At 50.8% G+C, this 19,151-nt stretch overlaps 1 protein-coding gene across 2 annotated transcripts in view; it reads right to left on the bottom strand.

Moving 5' to 3' along the window:
• Nucleotides 1–11,531: 11,531 nt before the first annotated feature.
• Nucleotides 11,532–19,151, bottom strand: part of LOC128596871 (tripartite motif-containing protein 67) — a 68,274-nt gene continuing 60,654 nt past the window's right edge. For both annotated transcript variants that reach the window (XM_053606693.1, XM_053606694.1), the window contains exons 7-10: nt 18,273–18,411; nt 16,616–16,919; nt 13,742–13,904; nt 11,532–11,990 (exon numbers count right to left, since the gene is read on the bottom strand). In XM_053606693.1, the coding sequence (XP_053462668.1) occupies nt 11,925–11,990; nt 13,742–13,904; nt 16,616–16,919; nt 18,273–18,411 (672 nt within the window). In that variant the 3' untranslated portion in view covers nt 11,532–11,924. The remainder of the gene's footprint in view (nt 11,991–13,741; nt 13,905–16,615; nt 16,920–18,272; nt 18,412–19,151) is intronic.

The following is a 19,151-nucleotide window of genomic DNA, read 5'->3' as shown; positions in this document are numbered from 1 at the left end:
GGGGGTTGGGGAAGGGGTGGGGGGGCTGCAGGAAGGCCAGTGGGGGTGGGGATGGGAGTTGGGGAGGGTGTTTCTATGGGTGGGGACTTGGAGGTTGCAGGCCAGACTTGGCAGCCTGGTTGGTGGTGGTGCTGAAATGCATACTTGTGAGCTTAACTATTTATAGTGCTTTCCCTGACTTAACTGCAGGAAACCCAAAAAGAAGAAGTCAGCTCCCAGCATTTTGTCAAGTGGACCAACTGGACAGGTTGGAAAATTCAAAAACGGGACGTTGATTCTGAGCCCACTTGATATAAAGAAAATAAATTCTTCCAGAGTGGCTAAATGAAGTACTCTATCAAATAAAAGAGGAATGAGGACAGCCAAGTCAGCTGTGCTGCAGCTGGGACCGTGGGAGACTTGTACACTCGAGGACTCTTACTTTATAGTTCACAGCTGCTTTTTTTGTTTTGGGAAAAAAGTCAAAGCCAAGCGTTAGTTTCACTGCGCTGACCACGTTGGGCCGGGTGCAGTGTGGATCTAAAGTGAACTGGCTGAAAAGCCTTTTAGTCTCCTCCAGCAGCATCACTTCAATTTCCTGTTCACGGGATTTGATGCATTTGGTTGTAACACAATTTTTCACAGTTTTACTGTTTTGTAAATACTAGTAATTTATATTAAAATGCCTTTTATTATTTTTAATGGTTTAATGTCATAATTTCATGAAAGAACCAAGAATCTAGTCATTTATCAGTTCTGTGGAGAACCCGTTTTGATTTTTAGCCAACCATATGAATGAAAACTACTTCATAAGAATTTATGTAAATAAAACATAGCTTTTGTAGCACATGTGACTGTGCCTGTTAACACAACAGGGAATTTTAACTCAGATCTTCTTACCTATGTTCAAGTGAAGTTTTCTCCCTCAAAATCATATTTATAATGTTATTGCCCTTGCTTAAAGTGATGGCAACTTAACAAAGTTTGTGGCACATTAAAAAGAAAAGTCTTCAATGATGTTAACAATTTTGACGTTTTTTCAATTGCCAAAAAATTCAGCTCCAATCCTAAAAGATCAGTAACTGTATAAATGGCTGACTTTGTTACCTGTCTTTAAGGTGCTCTGAAGGCATTGACCAATGAGGAACTCACAAGATGTTTGGACAAGTGCCAGCAAAATTGGAATGAGGTTGTGTTTTCCAATTTTAGTTTGAAAGGTAGTATTCATTAGAACATATATTTTTGCCACTAAGAGTAATTTTTTTAAAGGTGCAGAAAATCTCAAACTTGACAGAAGGCATGAGGGAAAAGCTCAGGAGCTAGAATGGCCCGCTAGCAAGGGAGGTGCATTAGTTTAACCTACCAGCACAGCCTGGTAGCCACACCTCCAGGAGCCATCAGGCTTAGACAGAGGCATACTTGGCCAGAGACTGGACCATAGCCTGAGGGTAGTCCATTTTGAGCAAAGCATGCAAATTCCAAGTATAAATCATTAAGCTTGTTTTTGTTTTGACTTTTTAACTTACTGCATAAATATTTTATTTATTTATTTATTTTTAAGATAGTATCTCATTATGTTGCCTTTGGTAGAGTGCTATAGTGTCACAGCTCACAACAACCTCTAACTCTTGGGTTTAAGTGATTCTCTTGCCTCAGCCTCCCAAGCAGCTGGGACTACAGGCGCCTGCCACAACATCTGGCTATACATATATATAGTTTTTGAGACAGAGCCTCAAGCTGTTGCCCTGGGTAGAGTGCTGTGGCATCACAGCTCACAGCAACCTCCAACTTCTGGGCTCAAGCGATTCTCCTGCCTCTGCCTCCCAAGTAGCTGGGACCACAGGTGCCCACCACAACGCCCAGCTATTTTTTGGTTGTAGCCGTCATTGTTTGGTGGGCTGGATTCGAACCTGCCAGCTCAGGTGTATGTGGCTGGCACCTTAGCTGCTTGAGCCACAGGTGCCGAGCCGTCCTAACTATTTCTTTTGCAGTTGTCATTGTTTAGCTGGCCTGGACTGGGTTCGAACCCGCCAACCTCGGTGTATGTGGCTGGCTCCATAACCACTGTGCTATGGGCACTGAGCCTATTTATTTATTTATTATTATTTTTAGAGACAGAGTCTCACTTTGTCACCTTCAGTAGAGTGCGGTGGTGTCACAGTTCACAGCAACCTCCAACTCTTGGGCTTAGGCGATTCTCTTGCCTCAGCTTCCTAAGTAGCTGGGACTATAGGCGCCCACCACAATGCTGGGCTATTTTTTTGTTGGAGTTGTTTAGCAGGCCTGGGCAGGGTTCAAACCCTCTAGCCTTGGTGTATGTGGCCGATACCATAACCACTGTGCTATGGGTGCCGAGCCTGCATAAATATTTAAAGAGCAATTTTCTGACCACTTCGTACTCTGGAAATACCTAGAGCAGTAATTTCAACCTGTGTACTGTGAGAGGATCTTAAGTGTGCCACAAACATTTTTAAACATCATTAAATTATTTACGGAAGACATTCAAAGCACAGTAAGTATATTCTTTCTTTTACTCTTTTTATTTTGATCAACATAATTTAAGTGTGCCATGGAAGGTTAACAATAGGTTCAAGTTTGCCAAGAGATTAAAGAAAAAAAAGGTTGAAAAATACTGAGGATTAGGGGCTAACAATAAAAACAATGAAAAAAATCCTGTACTTTAAAGAATGAAGATCAAGCTTAAGGCTATGCTTTTTACTTACTGTTCATAATGTTTCCTCTAATAAGGTTGGCAGCAGAGAGAAGCCACAGTGGAAAACAGGCCAAAGAAAGACAGGGTCCTAACATTCTAGCAACACCACAAGGCTAAGGATGTGGACCTCAGGGCCCAGGGCACACATGCCCTCCGTGTAGCTTCCAGTGCTGCTCTTTCCCTGGTAGACGCTGCTTCCCAGCCATACACATCTGCACACACATCCACCCAGCTCAGGAAACGCATCCCTGCGGGACATGCTGGGTGGGGGGCTGGCCTGGACTCTGTGTGTGTGTGTGTGGGGGCTCTAGAGCCTTGGCTTTTGAATGAGCCCAACTGGCTGAAAAAGGGTTGCAGAGCCCAGTACTTCCGCTGACAAAGTAACTGGGAAGTTGAAAAGCATTGTTAAAATAACAATGGAAGCTCCTATTGCATTTGGACCAGTAGTGGAAGGAAGCATTTGCTTGTTGTATTAGCCCAATGGGAAAAAACAGACTCCCCGCCATACAGTGCCACCTCCTGGCACTGCCCACCCTGCCACCAGCTGGTGGCCCAGCTGCTCCCAGCATTGCAGTTGTACCTTGTTTCCTGGATTTTCTCAGCTACGTTGACTGGTCACCTTCTCTCCTCTCCGTATATCCTTCAAGCTCAGGCTCTAGTACCTGAGCACTCAGCTGTTTCCTTGTGAGTAATGTTCAAACCCAAACATACCCATACTGAGCCCCGATCTCAAGTCAGAGGACATGCTGGGTGTGAAGAGATACAGATGTGACAGAAGCACAGCGTCCCTGCCCTCCAGGGACTCTTCCTGGGTATGTGTGTGATGACGTGGGTGGCCCTGACACAGGTTGAGTTTCACCTGAGCGAGTCCAGGCAGGTTTCCTAAGAGGATCTTGAAGGTTTGACCAGTTCTGGATTCTTCCTCTGTGTTGTGTCAATCCTGCCTAGGGCCCAGGGACTGTGAAGAAGTGCTGGTCGGGGGGAAGCACGTACCAAGAGGGCAGGGACTGGGCAGGTTCAGCAGCGGAAACTATTCAGGGTGGAAGGACCATCAAGGTCAGGTTGTGAAGGTTTCTGAGTCACTTGAAGGAATCCATATGTGATTGGCTTCAAGGGAGGCGCAGGAGAGGTGTGATCCAGTGGATGTTCAAAGGGATTGGTAGCAGGACTGTGAGAGGAGGAACACTGGCTGGAGCCTGAGTCCTGAGCCTGGGAACTTAGGGAGTCATAATAGCTACAGAAAAACCAGCTAGTGGGCCCTGACACCAGTGACCGTGAGTCCAGAAGATCTGTGATGAGCCGGGGTCTATGAGACCCACCAGGTCACAAAGTTGGGTAGGTCCAACATCAATCCCCAGGACACCCAGGGTTAAGTATAAGCAGGCTGTATGGCCCAGGCACCTGTATCATCCCACGTCACAGTGCCTTTCCCCCTTTGGCCCACACCCGACACCGTGTGGCAAAGGGGGTAAGATCCTCTGTGCGTGGACAGGTTCAACCCTGATGTGGATGGTGGCACTGTTACATTCTGTTGCTCATGGATCCAAGTCCCACTGCTGCTGAACGGAGTCCAACACTGGTCTCTAGTTATGGGCCTGCCTCTGTGGAGATCAACCAGCTGCCTGGTGGCATGATGGCTACAGTGAATCCTTTGCACCCTTAAAGGGGAAGTAAACCATTTTGATGGGAATAGATACCCATTCATATCATAGGTTTTCCTTTCTTGCCTGAGGACTCTCCACAAGCTCCATTATCTCAAGGGCATGTAGTGTTTGATCATCCCTGGCACAGGGTCCCACAAGGCAACACTGCTTCCAACTGAGAGACCATTTGACAGCAAAGGAGGTGTGAGACTGGCTGTATGCTCTGGGGCCTACTGTCCGGAATCGCTGGCCTGATGGAACAAGGGGGAGGCCTGTCGCAGGTGCACTGAAGTGCCCTTTCAGGGTTGATGCTTTGCGAGCAGGAGGCAGTATTCTCCAGGGAGCAGCCTATTGCCCTAAATCACCTTGAGTATCATCACATTTACTATGTATAAAGTGCTGTGTCCCTAAGGGAAAAAAAACCATGACTCTTAGGGACCCATTCAGGGAACTTGGGATTCCCAGCCCTACCTCTTTTGGCCCTGTGGACTTAAGAGATCCTGCTTTGCAAGGGAAGTGTCCCACTGAACTTAGCTTGTTGCCTGGGCAACAAGAGCCACCAACATACAGGGCTGACTGATCATGAATGTCAAGAGGACAGTGCTTCTATCACAGGATGGTAGGAAGGAACATGTTGCCCTAAGGCCATCCATTTGGGCATCGATGGATACTGCTTTTGTCCAAGTTCAATGGTTAACTAGACAAGTGCAGCAACTCTTCACAGAGAGCTCAGGGAGCACAGGCTGACTTCCCCAGGGCTGAGGGCCTGGGTCACAACACCAGGTCACACCGAAGTCATACACACACCCCAAGGTCAGCAGGAGGCAGTGAGTATCAGTTACAGCACCAAGGCAGGGAATGTCATTTGTCACCTTACCTTGTTCTTGTGCCTTATTGGAATTCTGGCAGAGCTTCTCCTTCACACTGTGTAAAGCACAGACTTGTGTGGCCCTGCTGGCAGATTATGATGGACACCATGATGGCCCACTGGATGCCCTTTCAGAAAGGAGAGACTTCTTCCCTCAGCTGCTGAGAGTGGTTAGGGCAGATGGGCTTCAGGTGTTAGCAATTCCCTCAGCCCCTTCTGGGGGGTGGTCCACATGAGGGTGTTGAAGCCCAGGCCTCTCTTCCCAACTTGGGACAACTCCAGAGTCGAGTTGGCCGAGGCCTCTGTTAGGTCTGCACTGAGGCCCCATGTCTCCCTCCAGCCAATCCTGCTTCTGTCCCTTGGCTTCTGTGGGTGTGGACCCCAAGAGCACCCCCTAAGAAGCATTCCACTCTCTAACCTCCGAATCTGCCCCCACCCAGCTGAGCCCACCCACTGAGCCTGTAGGAAGCTGGTCTCAGAGGCTGCCAGAGACCATGTAAGGTGGCTGCCCCAGGGGTCATGACTGAAGAAAGGCAGCGGGGCCAAGTCTTCAGGTCAGACCATCTGGTCTCGGTCTGTGTGGTTCAAGGGGCTGCTTAGTCTCCTAGATGCTCATTGGTTAGGGTGTGTCCCCAACTCACTGTGTGGAACCTGTGACCTGTTTTGCACCCATAGATTTATCCATATGTCAACTATTAGGTATCTCCAGCCTTCTTACCTGTTGCAGAAATGAATTCCCTGAGCCCGCTGTTGAAGTGGTGCCTTATAATTTAAAGTCATATGTCACCACCTCAAGATTTCCTGGGCACACAAAGCAGAACCACAGTGACCCTGCTGCCCAGCAAGGCCTCCCCTCCAGTAGCCACTGCCCCTCCTAGGGGGTAGCTGGAAGGGTGTGGAGAAAAGTAGATCTTGGTGCTGAGCAGGAATTACAGACTATGCCTTGTCTTTCAGTTGTTGGCAGTGTCAAAAGAATTTATTTCAAATCTGCTTAAGAGCGTGGTAAAACTCATGTTTTTCAAAAGGTAATACAGAAAGTTCAACCAACCCCCAAAGACCAGAAAACAGTGTTTGCAATTCAAAAAATACAAAGGTTTGTGGGTACTGATACAAAAATTAGAAAAAGGTTGTTTTCCTTACCACTCCCCCATCCACCCCCATGTTTTCAGTGGAACATGAACAGCAATAGGACCAAGAGCTGCCACCAAATACCAACAAGTGACAAAGTGTATGTGATAGGGGAACAGGTGGGGGGAGGAACACGGGTAAAGGAAGGTAGGGAAATGGAAGTTCTGTGGACAGTCAAAACAAGGACATAAATTCTGGTTAGATTCCTTGGCCAGCGTCAAACACCTCTCATGCTCAATACAACAGCTTAGTGTGAAGGCAGCAAGTCCACATCATACATTTACACCTTCTGCTTCATCTGCTCCCCACATCCTCTCAGTGCTCAGAGTCTGGGGCACTGGATGGCCAGTCTCCAGGAGTGGGAGAGGCCTGAAGGATTGTCTGGGGCTGGGTCTCACCAGGTAAGCACCTGACATGTTCCTGCTTCAGCAGCTGCAGACAGCAACTACCTTCCCAACCCTGATCTCTGTGGGAGGCTTACCTGTGGGCCTTGACTGGTCTGCGGTACCTACATATCCATGGGCCTTCCCCAGGACTAGGGGGAGCCGCTTTGTCCCCCTTGAGCTGTGCTCCTTGAGAGAACAGGACAAGGGTCTCAACCTCCCACTGATTGAAGTCAATGTGCACACTAAAAAAGCCAGGAGCCCCAGCCCCTCAGCAGCTTGTACCAGTGAAGCCTGGTCATTTTCAGTTGTCTGAAAGCAACATGCGAGAAACAGCTAGTTCCCTCTGCCTTAGTCCAACCAGCCCCCATGCAGCTGTGCCTGGTCACTCTCCTAGGCACTGGTTGCCAAAACCATTCACACTGCAGGGAGACGCAGGAGACCAGCTATGAGTTGAGAGATCCCTTAGATACCAGAACTTAGGTCAAGGAGGCAGAAAGTCAGTTGTTGAAGGGGACAACTTTGAGGACTAAGATGAGATTGGTAATGGGTCTCCTATCCACGGCACTCACACAGATGCCATTAAAACAGGCAGCACCGGGATTGTCACTTCATATGGTCATATGAAACCTGTCTTAAATGTCTATTTTAACCACTCAAGACCAGCTCCTTGCACCACTCACAAGGAGACTTGGATGGAAGACATCGTGGTCTGAGAACACTCTGGAAAATCACACAGGTATGATTCATTGAACGTGAGCCATTAGCCTAGGAGCAAGAGATGAAAGTCTGCATTTTTTTCTTTAAAAAATGTTGTTCTCTAATCCTCACAATACAATAGAGGAGGTAGGTTAGAATGACTAGTCCCATTTTCAGGTGGGGATACTGAGGCACAGAAAGATTAAGAGATTTTCCCCGACTCATACCAGGAATCAGAACCAGACACTCTAGGTGTCTGAGTGATGACCTTAGTGTCAGGTCATACATGTGCCCCAAGCTCCCCTGATACTCTTACAGCCTGCATGTGGCTGCAGCTGCCAGGATCCCTTGGTCGTCAGGAAGGAATTGCCAGGGAAGGCAGTCACTGAGCATAGCTACCAGCTCACCTGCAAAAAAAAGAAAGCCCTGAAATTTCCCAGGATAGTCTTTGACTATCTACTAACAACATATGATCAGTTGTCCTTTTTTGTTGTTTTTAACTAATCGAGGGCAGAAGCCCATTAAGAAGGCCCCATTGCTACAGTAAAATGTGGCCAAAGAATGGCCACAATGTGTTTTGCCTTCTAGGAAGGCGGATGGTGAGTGGGGGCATCTCCAGCCTGTTTCCCTCTACCCGCCCTGCTGAAGATCTAAGGAGAATCCTGGTAACAGTCCATGCAACAGTGAAGTGGGAGGCCCACAGTCACTCTGTAGATTCACATATGACAAACCACTAGCATGACCTACTTGTCCTCAGCTGGGGGTGGCCCCCAGAAGACATTCGGCAATGTCTATAGATAATTTTGGTTGCCACAACTAACTTGGGGGTTGCTACTGGCAGCTAGTGGGGAGGGACCAAGGATGCTGCTAAATGTCCTGCAGTATACAGGACCCACCCCACAATGTCAGCAGAGGCTGAGGAACCTGGTTCACCCCCACCAGGGTGTAAGATGCTGAGTGACCCACCCCACAATGCCAGCAGAGGCTGAGGAACCTGGTTCACCCCCACCAGGGTGTAAGATGCTGAGTGACCCACCCCACAATGCCAGCAGAGGCTGAGGAACCTGGTTCACCCCCACCAGGGTGTAAGATGCTGAGTGACCCACCCCACAATGTCAGCAGAGGTTGAGGAACCTGGTTCACTCTCACCAGGGTGTAAGATGCTGAGCTCCCCCAGGATTTGGTCCTCCTTCTCCACCTCGCATTGGCTTCAGCCTCATCAGTGGGTGAGCCACCTGCTCCCTGGTGCTGAAACATGTCTTCCCAGGAGGACCAAGCCTTTCACTTGTGTGTAGAATTAAGGCTTAAATGCAAATGTCCCTGGAAGAAGTACACAGAGCTCCTGCATTCTGGTTCTTTCCTGAGAGTGCTCTGGTAGGGCAGAGAACAGGGCACCAAGAGAGAAAGAGCGAGGGGGTGCAGAGAGGAGGGAGGCCTGCCCAGCTCCTGTTGAGCTCCACAGAGCCGCCCAGGCTCACTCTGGAATGAAAGCACAGCCTGCCCCACCCAGGTGAGCTACAGAGTACACACTGGGCTGAAGGTGCAGCCCGGAATTAACACCATTGATAGCTCTTAGTCAGCTACCTTGTGGGTCCGTGTTACCGGTGTCCTCTTTCATTTCACCGGAATCAGTATTTCCTCAAAGGACGGAGAGGGAAAAAGCAGCCTTGGGAAAGTGTCTTCCCCTGCTTTGCAGGGAGCTGGGATATTACACAATGAGGTGCTAGTGGATATGTTTAAAAGAGATTAATCTGAAAAGGAAAAGGCATACACTTTTACCAAACTTGCTCACTAGCAAAGAGCAAACTGCAGAACTACCTTGTGGAGGTATTATTTACAATACAAGACGCCACGTCTCAAACCACTTTCAATTTTTCTTGCTGAAACAGCTCTACAGATTCATACCAAGTTATTCCTCAGCCAGCCCAACCTAAGCATCATCTAGATGTAACTTTTATACAAATGTGCCACCATGTTGTGACGTAACAGAGAGTTCCGTGGAGGAGGGGACTCCCAGGACCCGCCTGTTTCTCTGAATCCCAGGGCCTTCCTGGGCATGGGGAGTTGTGAAGTTCCTTCTTGGCTCTTCGGGTCCCTCAAAGACACAAGTGTGTGGCATACGCCTGATCTTCTCTTTGAAGTCTGTTCTTGTCCCTGAAAAGTGTTTTTGTGCTGAAGACATGAGAAGTGTCTGTGAAGGACAGCTGGATACTGTCCATGCTTTCCGCCATATTGCTTCTGGACTCGGGGTAGTCAGCCCCAGGCTCACTGCTGCAGCAGGGAGAAGGGAGGCTCGCTTGCCCCTCTCTGAACTTGAGAGAATTTTCTTCTTAAAGATGCTACCTGGGTTGGTGGCATTTCCTTCCTGCATTTTGCACATCTCCACTGACCCGAGTAGTGGCCCCCTGGAGGGTGTTACCAAATCCAGGGTGTCCCTGAGCTGCCCAAGCTCTTAAGACAGGTGTTTCCTCTGCAGAGCTGGCTGCCTGGTGACCCATGGTGGGCTGATTATGAGTCTTCCTGTCTAGCTGATCTTCCCCACCCTCCTTTGATTCTCAGGCTGGGATGCTGGCCTCTCGTTTCCAAAAGAGGGCAGGCATTTCCCAAAGCTGATGGTGTCTGGACTTGCCAGCCATGCTACAGTTTCCTGGGCTCTAGAAAAGTGGTATCCCCTCCACGTCCTCAATCTCTAGGGATCTTCCTCATGCTCTGAGCCGAGGCCACCAGAACTATGGCTAAGGATGAAGCTGCAAGAAAGTGGAAGCACAGAGAGTCAGCCAGATGGGCAAGGACTCAGCAGGTCAGGTCTCATGTGATTCCTTCAAAGCCTCTGGGGCAGGAGGGGGAGAGCCAGAAACCGTCTGCCTGGATGACACAGCACGATCCAGACTTCCATGACGCAGGTGGCTCCTGGGACCCCGGCAGCCACACGGCACTGAGCAGCTCCCTGGTGACCCTGCCCACTGGCCTCACCAGCCACATCACCAGCCTCACCAGCTGTCTCACAAGAGACAGCACACTGGGCAGACTTGTGAGCCAAGAGCATGAGGAGTTTTGAGGTAGGATTGTCGCGTCCACTGGACTGACGGGAGGATCTGCACAGCCCAGGCAAGTGTCACTCAGAAAGCAGGCACAGGGTCCGAACAGGAAGGCAGCTTCTAGGAAGCACGGTTGGCCTACAGGCAGGATTAAGAACATCCAATCCAGCAAATAGGTGAATTATTCCCCAGCCTCAGAGATAAAATGCTAGATAGATAAAATACACTCTTTTAAAAAGGAGAGAGAAAGGTTATTACCAGGTAGGGCTGGAGGTGGCAAGTGGCAGGGATGAAGAAAGAAGAGAGGAGAGGAGGGATCTCCGGGAACAGAGACCCTGGAGAAAGGTGTCTCCAAGAGGTGGGGATGCCTCAGTGAGAACCAATCTTAGAGAGAAGGTTGGTGTTGCCAGGAAGGAGGAGAGCAGCCCTGCCTGGCATGTGGAGCCGGGCACTCCCATTCTGGGAGACAATAGTGCCCTTCTGCTTCCTGCCTTCTCCAAGGGTCATGACACCCCATGAAGGCAGAGCCAGGCCTGCCTGCCAGCCAGCGGGCCATTTGTGTTTGTGTTGCTTTCATGATGGTGGGGGGAGGGTGTTGGATTCGAAACACAGGGTGGACCAGCTGTGAGCAGCTTTCCCAGGGTGGCACATCATAAGAACTTCTGAGTCTGAGAGTGGTACAGCTTAGAAGAGCAACTTGGATATGTGTTTAATTAACGTCTTAGAGGGCCACTTCCAGAAAGAAGCCACCACCAGGTGAAGACTCATCACATAGGCGTTAAAATTCAGGTGTTTTCGTTTGTGTTTAAAATCTAAGAACTAAGTAATGAAAGAATTTCAGCAGACTGTCACACCGATTGGTTGATTAACAAAGGGCCTAAGGAAGAGATTTAGAAGGTTCTCAATAGTTCAGTGAGGCAGGAAAACTCAAGCATTGAAGATTAACACCCCTTCATATCAACCCCAAATTAGGTCTGCAAGCAGCAGATCATACTAAACATGCCAGGACCAGAAAACTGAAGGAAACTTTCCCAGCAAAGATGAGAACCCGCAGCCTAGGTGCTCTGGGGAGGAAGGATGTCCCAGCAGGGAGCTAACCCTTGGGCATCTGGGATCACCATACACACGGACAGCTCCCTGACACCTGCTCTCAGAAGGCCAATCTCAAAGTCTGCCTTCCTCTCTCCCTCCAAAAAAAAGACAACCTTTGAAGACAGAAGGCAGGAAACAAAGCCAAAATGTGAAAGCCTCCTCACTCCCTTGAGAAAGGTCCTTTTTTGTTGCATTTGTGACATTTGAGTGGAATGGCCTGCAGACCCACTCCCCATCCCCCAAAGGAAACATGTCTCTAAGATATTCCAGGACTGCAGGGTTGCACCCATGACCTTCCCATCCTGCCCTTGTGGGTTATTTGAGCTGCACAAGGATAGCGGGGAGCTCAGTCACAGGCCGGGCTGGATGCTGAGCTGGGAACTAGTTGCCTGAGAGCTTTGGCCTCCCCAGGCTTGTTGGCACTTCCAGTCCTGTGTGCAGGGTGACCTGGAAAAGAAGATGGGAATTTGAGGGTGGGAGAGGCTGCCCCCCGGGCCCTGAGGACTCTGATGGCAGCCCAGCAACACACAGTGTCCTCTGCTTGCTCGAGGGCCATCCCACACGGCAGCCCAGGGCTGCTTGACATCATTGAACGGCTGCTTATCACGTTGCTCAGCAGCATGAATTAGGGTCCACGATGGCTTGCCCTCCTTCCTACTAATAGGAAATCACCCCACTGACTGGCCTCTTCTCTGGGCAGACATGCCCGACACCAGGCAAGGTACCCTCTGTGCAGTAGGAGCTGTGGTTCTCACGGCTGTATGTTTGAGTCTCCTTTCTTTCCAGGGCCCTCTTTCCCTTCCTATGCTGTTCTATTCATCCTATAGAATAATGGCCCACCTTTCAGGCTGCCTCAAACACCTTTGGCAAATGAGTGAAGGTACAAATCAATCAATGACTGGTCAATATAGACCCATCAATATTCAATGGGTACCACCAAGCAGGACCCTCCTCTCCCCACCTCCCATTACCTACCCCAGGGGCAGAGGACTCTACTAGACACAAAGGATGGCACCCCTGTTGCTCTCTCTCCCTCACACGCTCTGTGCTCTCATTTTGTCTGCCTGTTTCAGGCCTCCTGTCCTATCAGCACCTCCAAATTGCCATCACAGAGTCCCTGCTCATTCCAAGTGAATTGTCAGGCCTAGGCTAAAGTAGAAAAATACCAGTTAACTCCTGGCAAATTTCTGGGCTGCAAGTGCTCAACAAAATGAAATAAGTCTAGTTCACTCCCAAGCTAAATGAAGAAGTACTAATTGATTTCTTGCTTCTAGTTCACTCCAAGTTTCTTGCTTGGCTAACTCCCTGGGAAATAGACCGGGAGGTACCAACTGTTCCCAGGCTGACCTTTAAACAATACCAGGTGGGGAAAATACCGAAACTAAGATGTATAGAAGGAAAATATTAAAACAAAGATGTATGATGTATGGCTAACTGCAAACTTCTGCTTCTGTACAATGCTTCCTTGCTGCCTACCCAAATGCACCTAGACAGCCTGCATGCCAACCAGGATGCAGACCAAGCCTTAAAAACCCAACCCCTTAAGCACTCGAGGCTGCTCTCAAAAACCCCACATTGGGACACTGAGGCAGTCACTGGCCGGCTCTTCAATAAAGGAACTCTGCTATGAATTAGGCTTGTTTGGCAGTGTAGTCTTTGTGGAACTCCTGGGCACAACAGAACAAGTCAGAAAGGACTGCCTGGCCAGGTGTGGTGGCTCACACCTATGATCCCAACACACTGGGAGGCAGAGGGAGAAGGACTGCTTGAGGCCAGGAGTTCGAGACCACCCTGAGCAAAATAGCAAAAGACTCTCTCTCTAAAAAAAGAAAGAAAGAAAGAAAAAACCCTAACCATGCATGGTGGTGTGCACCTGTAGCTCTAACTGCTTGCAAGGTTGAGGCAGAAGGAGATTGGCTGAACTAGGAGTTCGAGGCTACAGTGAGCTATAGTCATGCCACTGCACTAGAGCCTGGGTGAGAGAGTAAGATCCCATCTCTGACAAAATTAAAATTGCATAAATAAACAGAAAGGGGCTGTCTCAAGGCAGGCTGATAGGTAAGTTTTGTCTGCAAGGGCACTGTGGTCAGCTTCTCACAGCCCATTTACCCCAAGTGCCCTGCAGAGACACAAGACAAACAGGGGGAGTAGCCAGGCCAGCGCCGCCCCGGGGGTGGGGGTGGGGCGATGCTTGGTACCTGCACGTTGCGATTGAGGCTGAGGGCCGGCAGGAAGACCCCATCCACGTGGCTGAAGGCCGTGGGGCCCTGCTGCTGCCCATTGATGAAGAAGGTCAGGGTGTGCTTGTTCAGGTCCAGCAGCACACCAACGGTGGCCCCCTTGCACACACCTCCTTCCGTCCTGGGAAGAGAAGCCCGGGAAGATCCGTCACTATGCTCAGCCTGTGATGCAGGTGGGTACCTCTCAAGAGAATACTCAGGAGAATTACTTAAAAGGATGCTGAGAACACTCTCACCTAAAAACATGGCCCCCAAGTTGGTGGGCCCTATTCTGGGCATATGAGTCCTTTGTGAAAGGGAGGCGCCCTGGTATTGGGCATGCATGAAGATTCTACTCTGCTGCACAACCCCTCCCTTCTGAGAGTGACTGTCTGAGACCTGCACACCAGGCACTCAGGGTTTTGATGAGTGTGTCACCTTTGAAACTGTGGAGCATGGGTAAGAAAGATGCCTTTACCTGCTAAAGGAAACTACTAACTTGGTGCCCTATTCTGTCAGCCAAGGGGGATATGGAGCTCAGTGAAGATGCAGACGTCCCAGACTTTGAAAAGCCCCCCTGACTTCGGCTCACCTCCTAGACACATCATAGCAGCCCTTGAAATGGCAGGAGGACGGATAATGAATTTGGAGTCCAGTCCTCTGGCTGAGTTGCCATGCCCCTCTAGGCCCCACAGAATGTAAGGGAATCATTAAATGAGGAGCACTCTCCCCAGGGGGCCTTGGCTGATCTTGCCTTGTCCCCAAGAGTCAAATCTCGCTTTAAGGGCTGAAGTCTTCGTCTTCCATCTCTGCTAAGAAAACCACGTTTCTCCTTTCTGATTAGGAACGGGTCGATCAGCTGGAAGGAGCAGTGTGAAGGCTCACAACTGAAAGTCGTGACGAGGACGTGGTGGACGAATGGAGGGTATTTCCTGGAAAGTCAGGTTCCCCCAAGGTGCAGGGGGAGGGGCTGTGGGAGGATGCGGTGGGAGGGAAGCCAGAGTGAAGACTGGGCTGTTTGTGCTATTTGGACGCTGACCCCAAGATGGCAGTAGTGAGCTAGGGCCCAACTTCCTCAGCCCAGGCTTCCTCTCCAATAGCGTTCAGCTCACAAAAGGGCTGCATACCTGGGGGACGTGGGAGGGCGTGCAAGCAGGGCAAACTCCTCCCTTGGCTTTCTCCCAGCCCCTGCTTTCCTTCTGCTCCTCCTATGGAGGAGACACCCAGGGGCTGGCAAGGGCAGTAAGAGCCGGAGAAGCGCTCACTCGCCGGTCCACCCAGACGGTATCATGCCCATGCCCAGGAGAGGGGAGAAGTCTGCCCTACACAGGGGCGGGAATCCTGATTTCAATCCCAATAGTACCACTAATCAGCCATGTAACTCAGGCTGTTATTTGACTTGTCTAAGCACCTAGTCCCATCATCCGTAAAATGGTGATGATACTAGAACTTTCACGAGGATTAAGAAATCAAACACTTCAGGTGCTTCTGACAGCATGAGGCCTAAAGTTAAGTGCTCAGTAAATGCTCACTGTTAACAGTCCTGTCAGCAGGCAGGGTATCTGGGTACTGCTTTGGCTTAGGCAAGTAGATGGGCCTGGACTCTGCCCCTCTGTGGGCAGGAGGAGGGAGGAGAGTGATCAGCTGCAGCGTCCAGGCAGAGGGACAGAGCTGCCTGCCTTCCAGCAGACATCTGGACAGAAGAGGCATTACCCCTTCTGGCAGGCAAGGCAGGTGGAATCCTGAGTGCTCTCAGACACATCCCTGGCCCAGACCAGACCTGGATCTCCCATAAGTGAACTCTGGGTCCTCCCAGTGAAGAGAGGGTGCCCTGGGGACTGTTTGCAGAAGCTGCAGGCGGGAGCCTCCAGGGCCAGCTGCCCAGAGCTGGGGCCCTCTGCAGTCAGATCCACAGGCTCCTCACCTCTCCCGGGTGGGCAGACCAGGAAGGAGGCCCCAGAACAAGAGATGGCTCCAGGTGGCTGCGACTGCTGCTCTCTATTTCTGGGTTCCTTGGCCAGTGCTGGTCTGGGGATTCTCTACCCACCGGGTCCACCCCACATACATGCTGGCCGGTTGGAGCTAAGAATCCTGGGGGCAGGGGAGGGGTTAAAGATGCTGAGATATGGTGGAAGTGAGGAGGCTTACTGCCTTCTCTTTGTCTGAGGAGAGAGGCCAAGGCACCTACAAATCTCTGGAGCCCCAGACATTTGGGAGTAGCCCTGAAGGGCTCATCCCCCTCAGCCCTCTTTGCCCTCAGGAAGCCCCAGTAGTGACACTGACTTGTCCTCCCCAGAACCTGAGTCTCCAGTGTCCACTGGGTAGCACCATTCCCTCAGGTTGGACCCTCACGTGTGGGCGCCCTTATTAACAGACACATCAGCAGTGGGCACCCAGCCAGGCCCCCCTCCCAGGCCTGCCTGCTGAGGGTTCTGCCAAGGCTCAGGCCCATGGGACACCAGGGTGGTGGCAGGGTTGTTCCAGGCAGACAGCCAACAATGACCTGGTAACAGCTGTGACGATACCAGACACAGTAGTGCCCCATTAATGTTCTGCAGGCACTTAAACTTGGACTGGTAGCTGCAAAGAAAAGTGGAGCAGAACCAGAAAGAAAACCAAGAGCTGAGGTTTCCTACTGTGTGTTTTGATGGGTGACTCAGGAGACACCTGGGCTGGGGCTGTCTGATCACCTGGGCTGCATGTGGAAATGGCCACTTCTACCTGGTCAGAGACAAAGCCTCTGAGGAAACAAGAGACCAGAGTTGCTAAAAACATCCCCCCATTCCTGACAGCTGGCCTTGGGGACAGAAGGAGGGACACTGGCCCGCCCCCAGGGAGTGCCCCCGCACACACCTGTTGGTGTGGGAGTTGCAGTGCATGAACCAGCTTCGGTTGTTGTCCACGTACATGGCCCAGGCCTTGTCATCCTTGCCCAGCATCATGTCTTTGACCACACTGGCCCTGGCCACCCCGAAGGCGGGATCTGGGTGGTTGTCGTAGCGGTCCACATGCAGCTCCCAGTAGTGCACACCCTTGGAGAACGCGGCCGTGCCCAGCACTACCCGGTCATCATAGCTGCTGCAGGTGGCTGTTTGGTTGTCATTGGATAATATGATGTCCCGGTGCCCAGAGTTGGGGTCAAATGTAAACCAGGCCACTGAAAAGGACATGGGTGAGAGGAGCAGGGTCAGGCAGTGGAATTTGCTAGCTGTCTCTACTGGGCTCAGAGGCCTGGACTCAACTCAGCTCTATTAGAGAATACACCCAGCATCAAACTATCTTCCCTGTATAACTGCCATCCACTTCACACATACACACACACACTCACACACGCATGCACACACATACAAACACACTTCTGCACCCTGCTATATCCAAGTTCCCAGACCCATGAACCCAGCCTTGCCAAGGAACAAGGGTTCCTTGGGGTTCAACCCCAAATTGAGATGCCTTACACAGGGGCTGAGTCTCTAACACCCTTCTGAATGTTTCTCCGGGGCTGGAGATCATGTGACATAGATGTAGATGGCCCACCTCATAGGTGGGATGTGGCCGAGGTCACAGAGCTCAATTCTCTGTTCTGCAACCCATCAGGTGGTGTCCCCTTCTATTTTCCAAACCCCTCAGTCTGTGGGAAGTGAGGCCCTTACTCTGAAATTGTGAGCATAACATACAAAGCGAGGACCCCCCCCTTGGGCTGGGGGTGCTGGGGTCAGAGAGCAGATGAGCTCTTCTTCAGAGTGTGCACAAAGACTGTGGGCCATGCCATGTCAGAAGAGTTGTGCCCTTCCACACCAGCACTGCTGCTCCTCCTCCTCCTCCCCACCGCCGGAAGCTGTCCAGTGGGGTCAGTCAGGGGCCTGTGGACAAGCACAGGACTAGTGCTGACCTTGGGGCTGGTGGGAGTGGGAAACTATGAATGAAATGTGAGAGGGGCCACTCCTGGGCAGTGCCTGTGGAGCAGGACTGTCTCTGGAACGTGGCTTTTATGCCACCGTCACTTCTCACTAAAGACTCAGACGATCAAAATTCCACCCAACACTGACGTGCTGTTGTTTCCTATACCTGGAGAGGATGCAGACAGATGCATAAACTGTCAGGCCTGACTCCGGCCCTGGGTACCCCAGGGACATGTTCCCGTGGGAGAGGGAGCCTGCCTGTGCTAACCACATTTAGTCCCCTGTTCCAGGTCCAACAATGCGAGGAAAGAAAAGTTTCTTTCAAGGCTTGTGGGCAGTGAGCTGGGTGTGCAGACTCCGGATGGGTGGGTGCACCCTTTCCAGCCCCTCCTTCCCTCCATTCCCTCCCTCTTCCATCAAAGCATCTGATCCTTTCACCCACCCATGGATGAAAGGGGGTTGGGCCTGAGGGTTCACCCAAGGCCCCAGAATGGCCCAGTACGGAGAACATAGCTGCGCCCAGTACCCCCGGTCATCAGGGCCGCTGCAGGTGTGTCGAGCTGGATAAAATGGTGCATCTCTTCCTCCCACTGAAGGCCCCCGGTGCTCACCATCAGACGTCTGCAGGACGACCGTTTTACTGTAGGGCCCGACACCAGAGGAGTTGAAAGCCTTGACCCGGGCGTTGTAGGTGCTATTAAAGTGGAGCCCATCAATGGTGCACAGCGTCTCCTTGCCCACATACACTTCCTGAAAGAGAACCAGGCTGCTCATCAGCCTCCTCCAGCATTGGAAAATTCCTCCTAGGAAACAATCTCTGGAAACACAGGGACATTAAGGTGCCATTGCTCATGGGCAGTCCCAGCTACTTGGGACTTGGGAGGTGGAGGCGGGAGGATCCTCTGAGCACAGGGTTTCAAGGTGAGCCAGGGCAGCATAGTGAAAACTTGCCTCTAAAAAAATTGTTTTTAATTAAAAAAAAATTAGAAAATTAAGATAAGTATTATTGCCCTAATAGAACTTAATGAATAAAGAAAATAACAACCAGTTGCGCCCGGGTCACAGGTCGTGACCAAGGCGAGCACTAACACCTTCCTGTGGGCTGCCTGGCCCTCTGCCCGTGAGACTGGAGGAGGGGGCTGGAGCCAACTAGAACATCCTGCCTCTGCTGAGGTCAACCCTCTCAGACAAGACTCTGGACCCCTGGGGAATGTCTGTTTCTTCTCCCACTCTGAGGTTAGCACCTCCCACTCCTTGGCCCTCCTGAATCTGCTATTTTCCCAGTCTCCCCAGAGGAAGAGACATTTGTGCACCCCAAAGATCCTTTTCTTGGGATTTACTTTGCTTCCTCCTCTCTGCAAACTTACCCTTGTCCTATATGTCATTCCATTCTGCTTAGTTGGTCTGAAACTTCTTTCCTGCCTGTTCGTCTAGGGGGTGGCTCTTCACTTCTTAGTCACTCCCACATGCATAAATCCAGGTATTGCATA

This window comes from Nycticebus coucang, chromosome 10 (genome assembly GCF_027406575.1).
Source record: "Nycticebus coucang isolate mNycCou1 chromosome 10, mNycCou1.pri, whole genome shotgun sequence".
NCBI classification, from domain to species: domain Eukaryota; kingdom Metazoa; phylum Chordata; class Mammalia; order Primates; family Lorisidae; genus Nycticebus; species Nycticebus coucang.
Note: the sequence above shows the minus strand (reverse complement) of the source record. Positions and strands in the feature narration are given on the sequence as shown.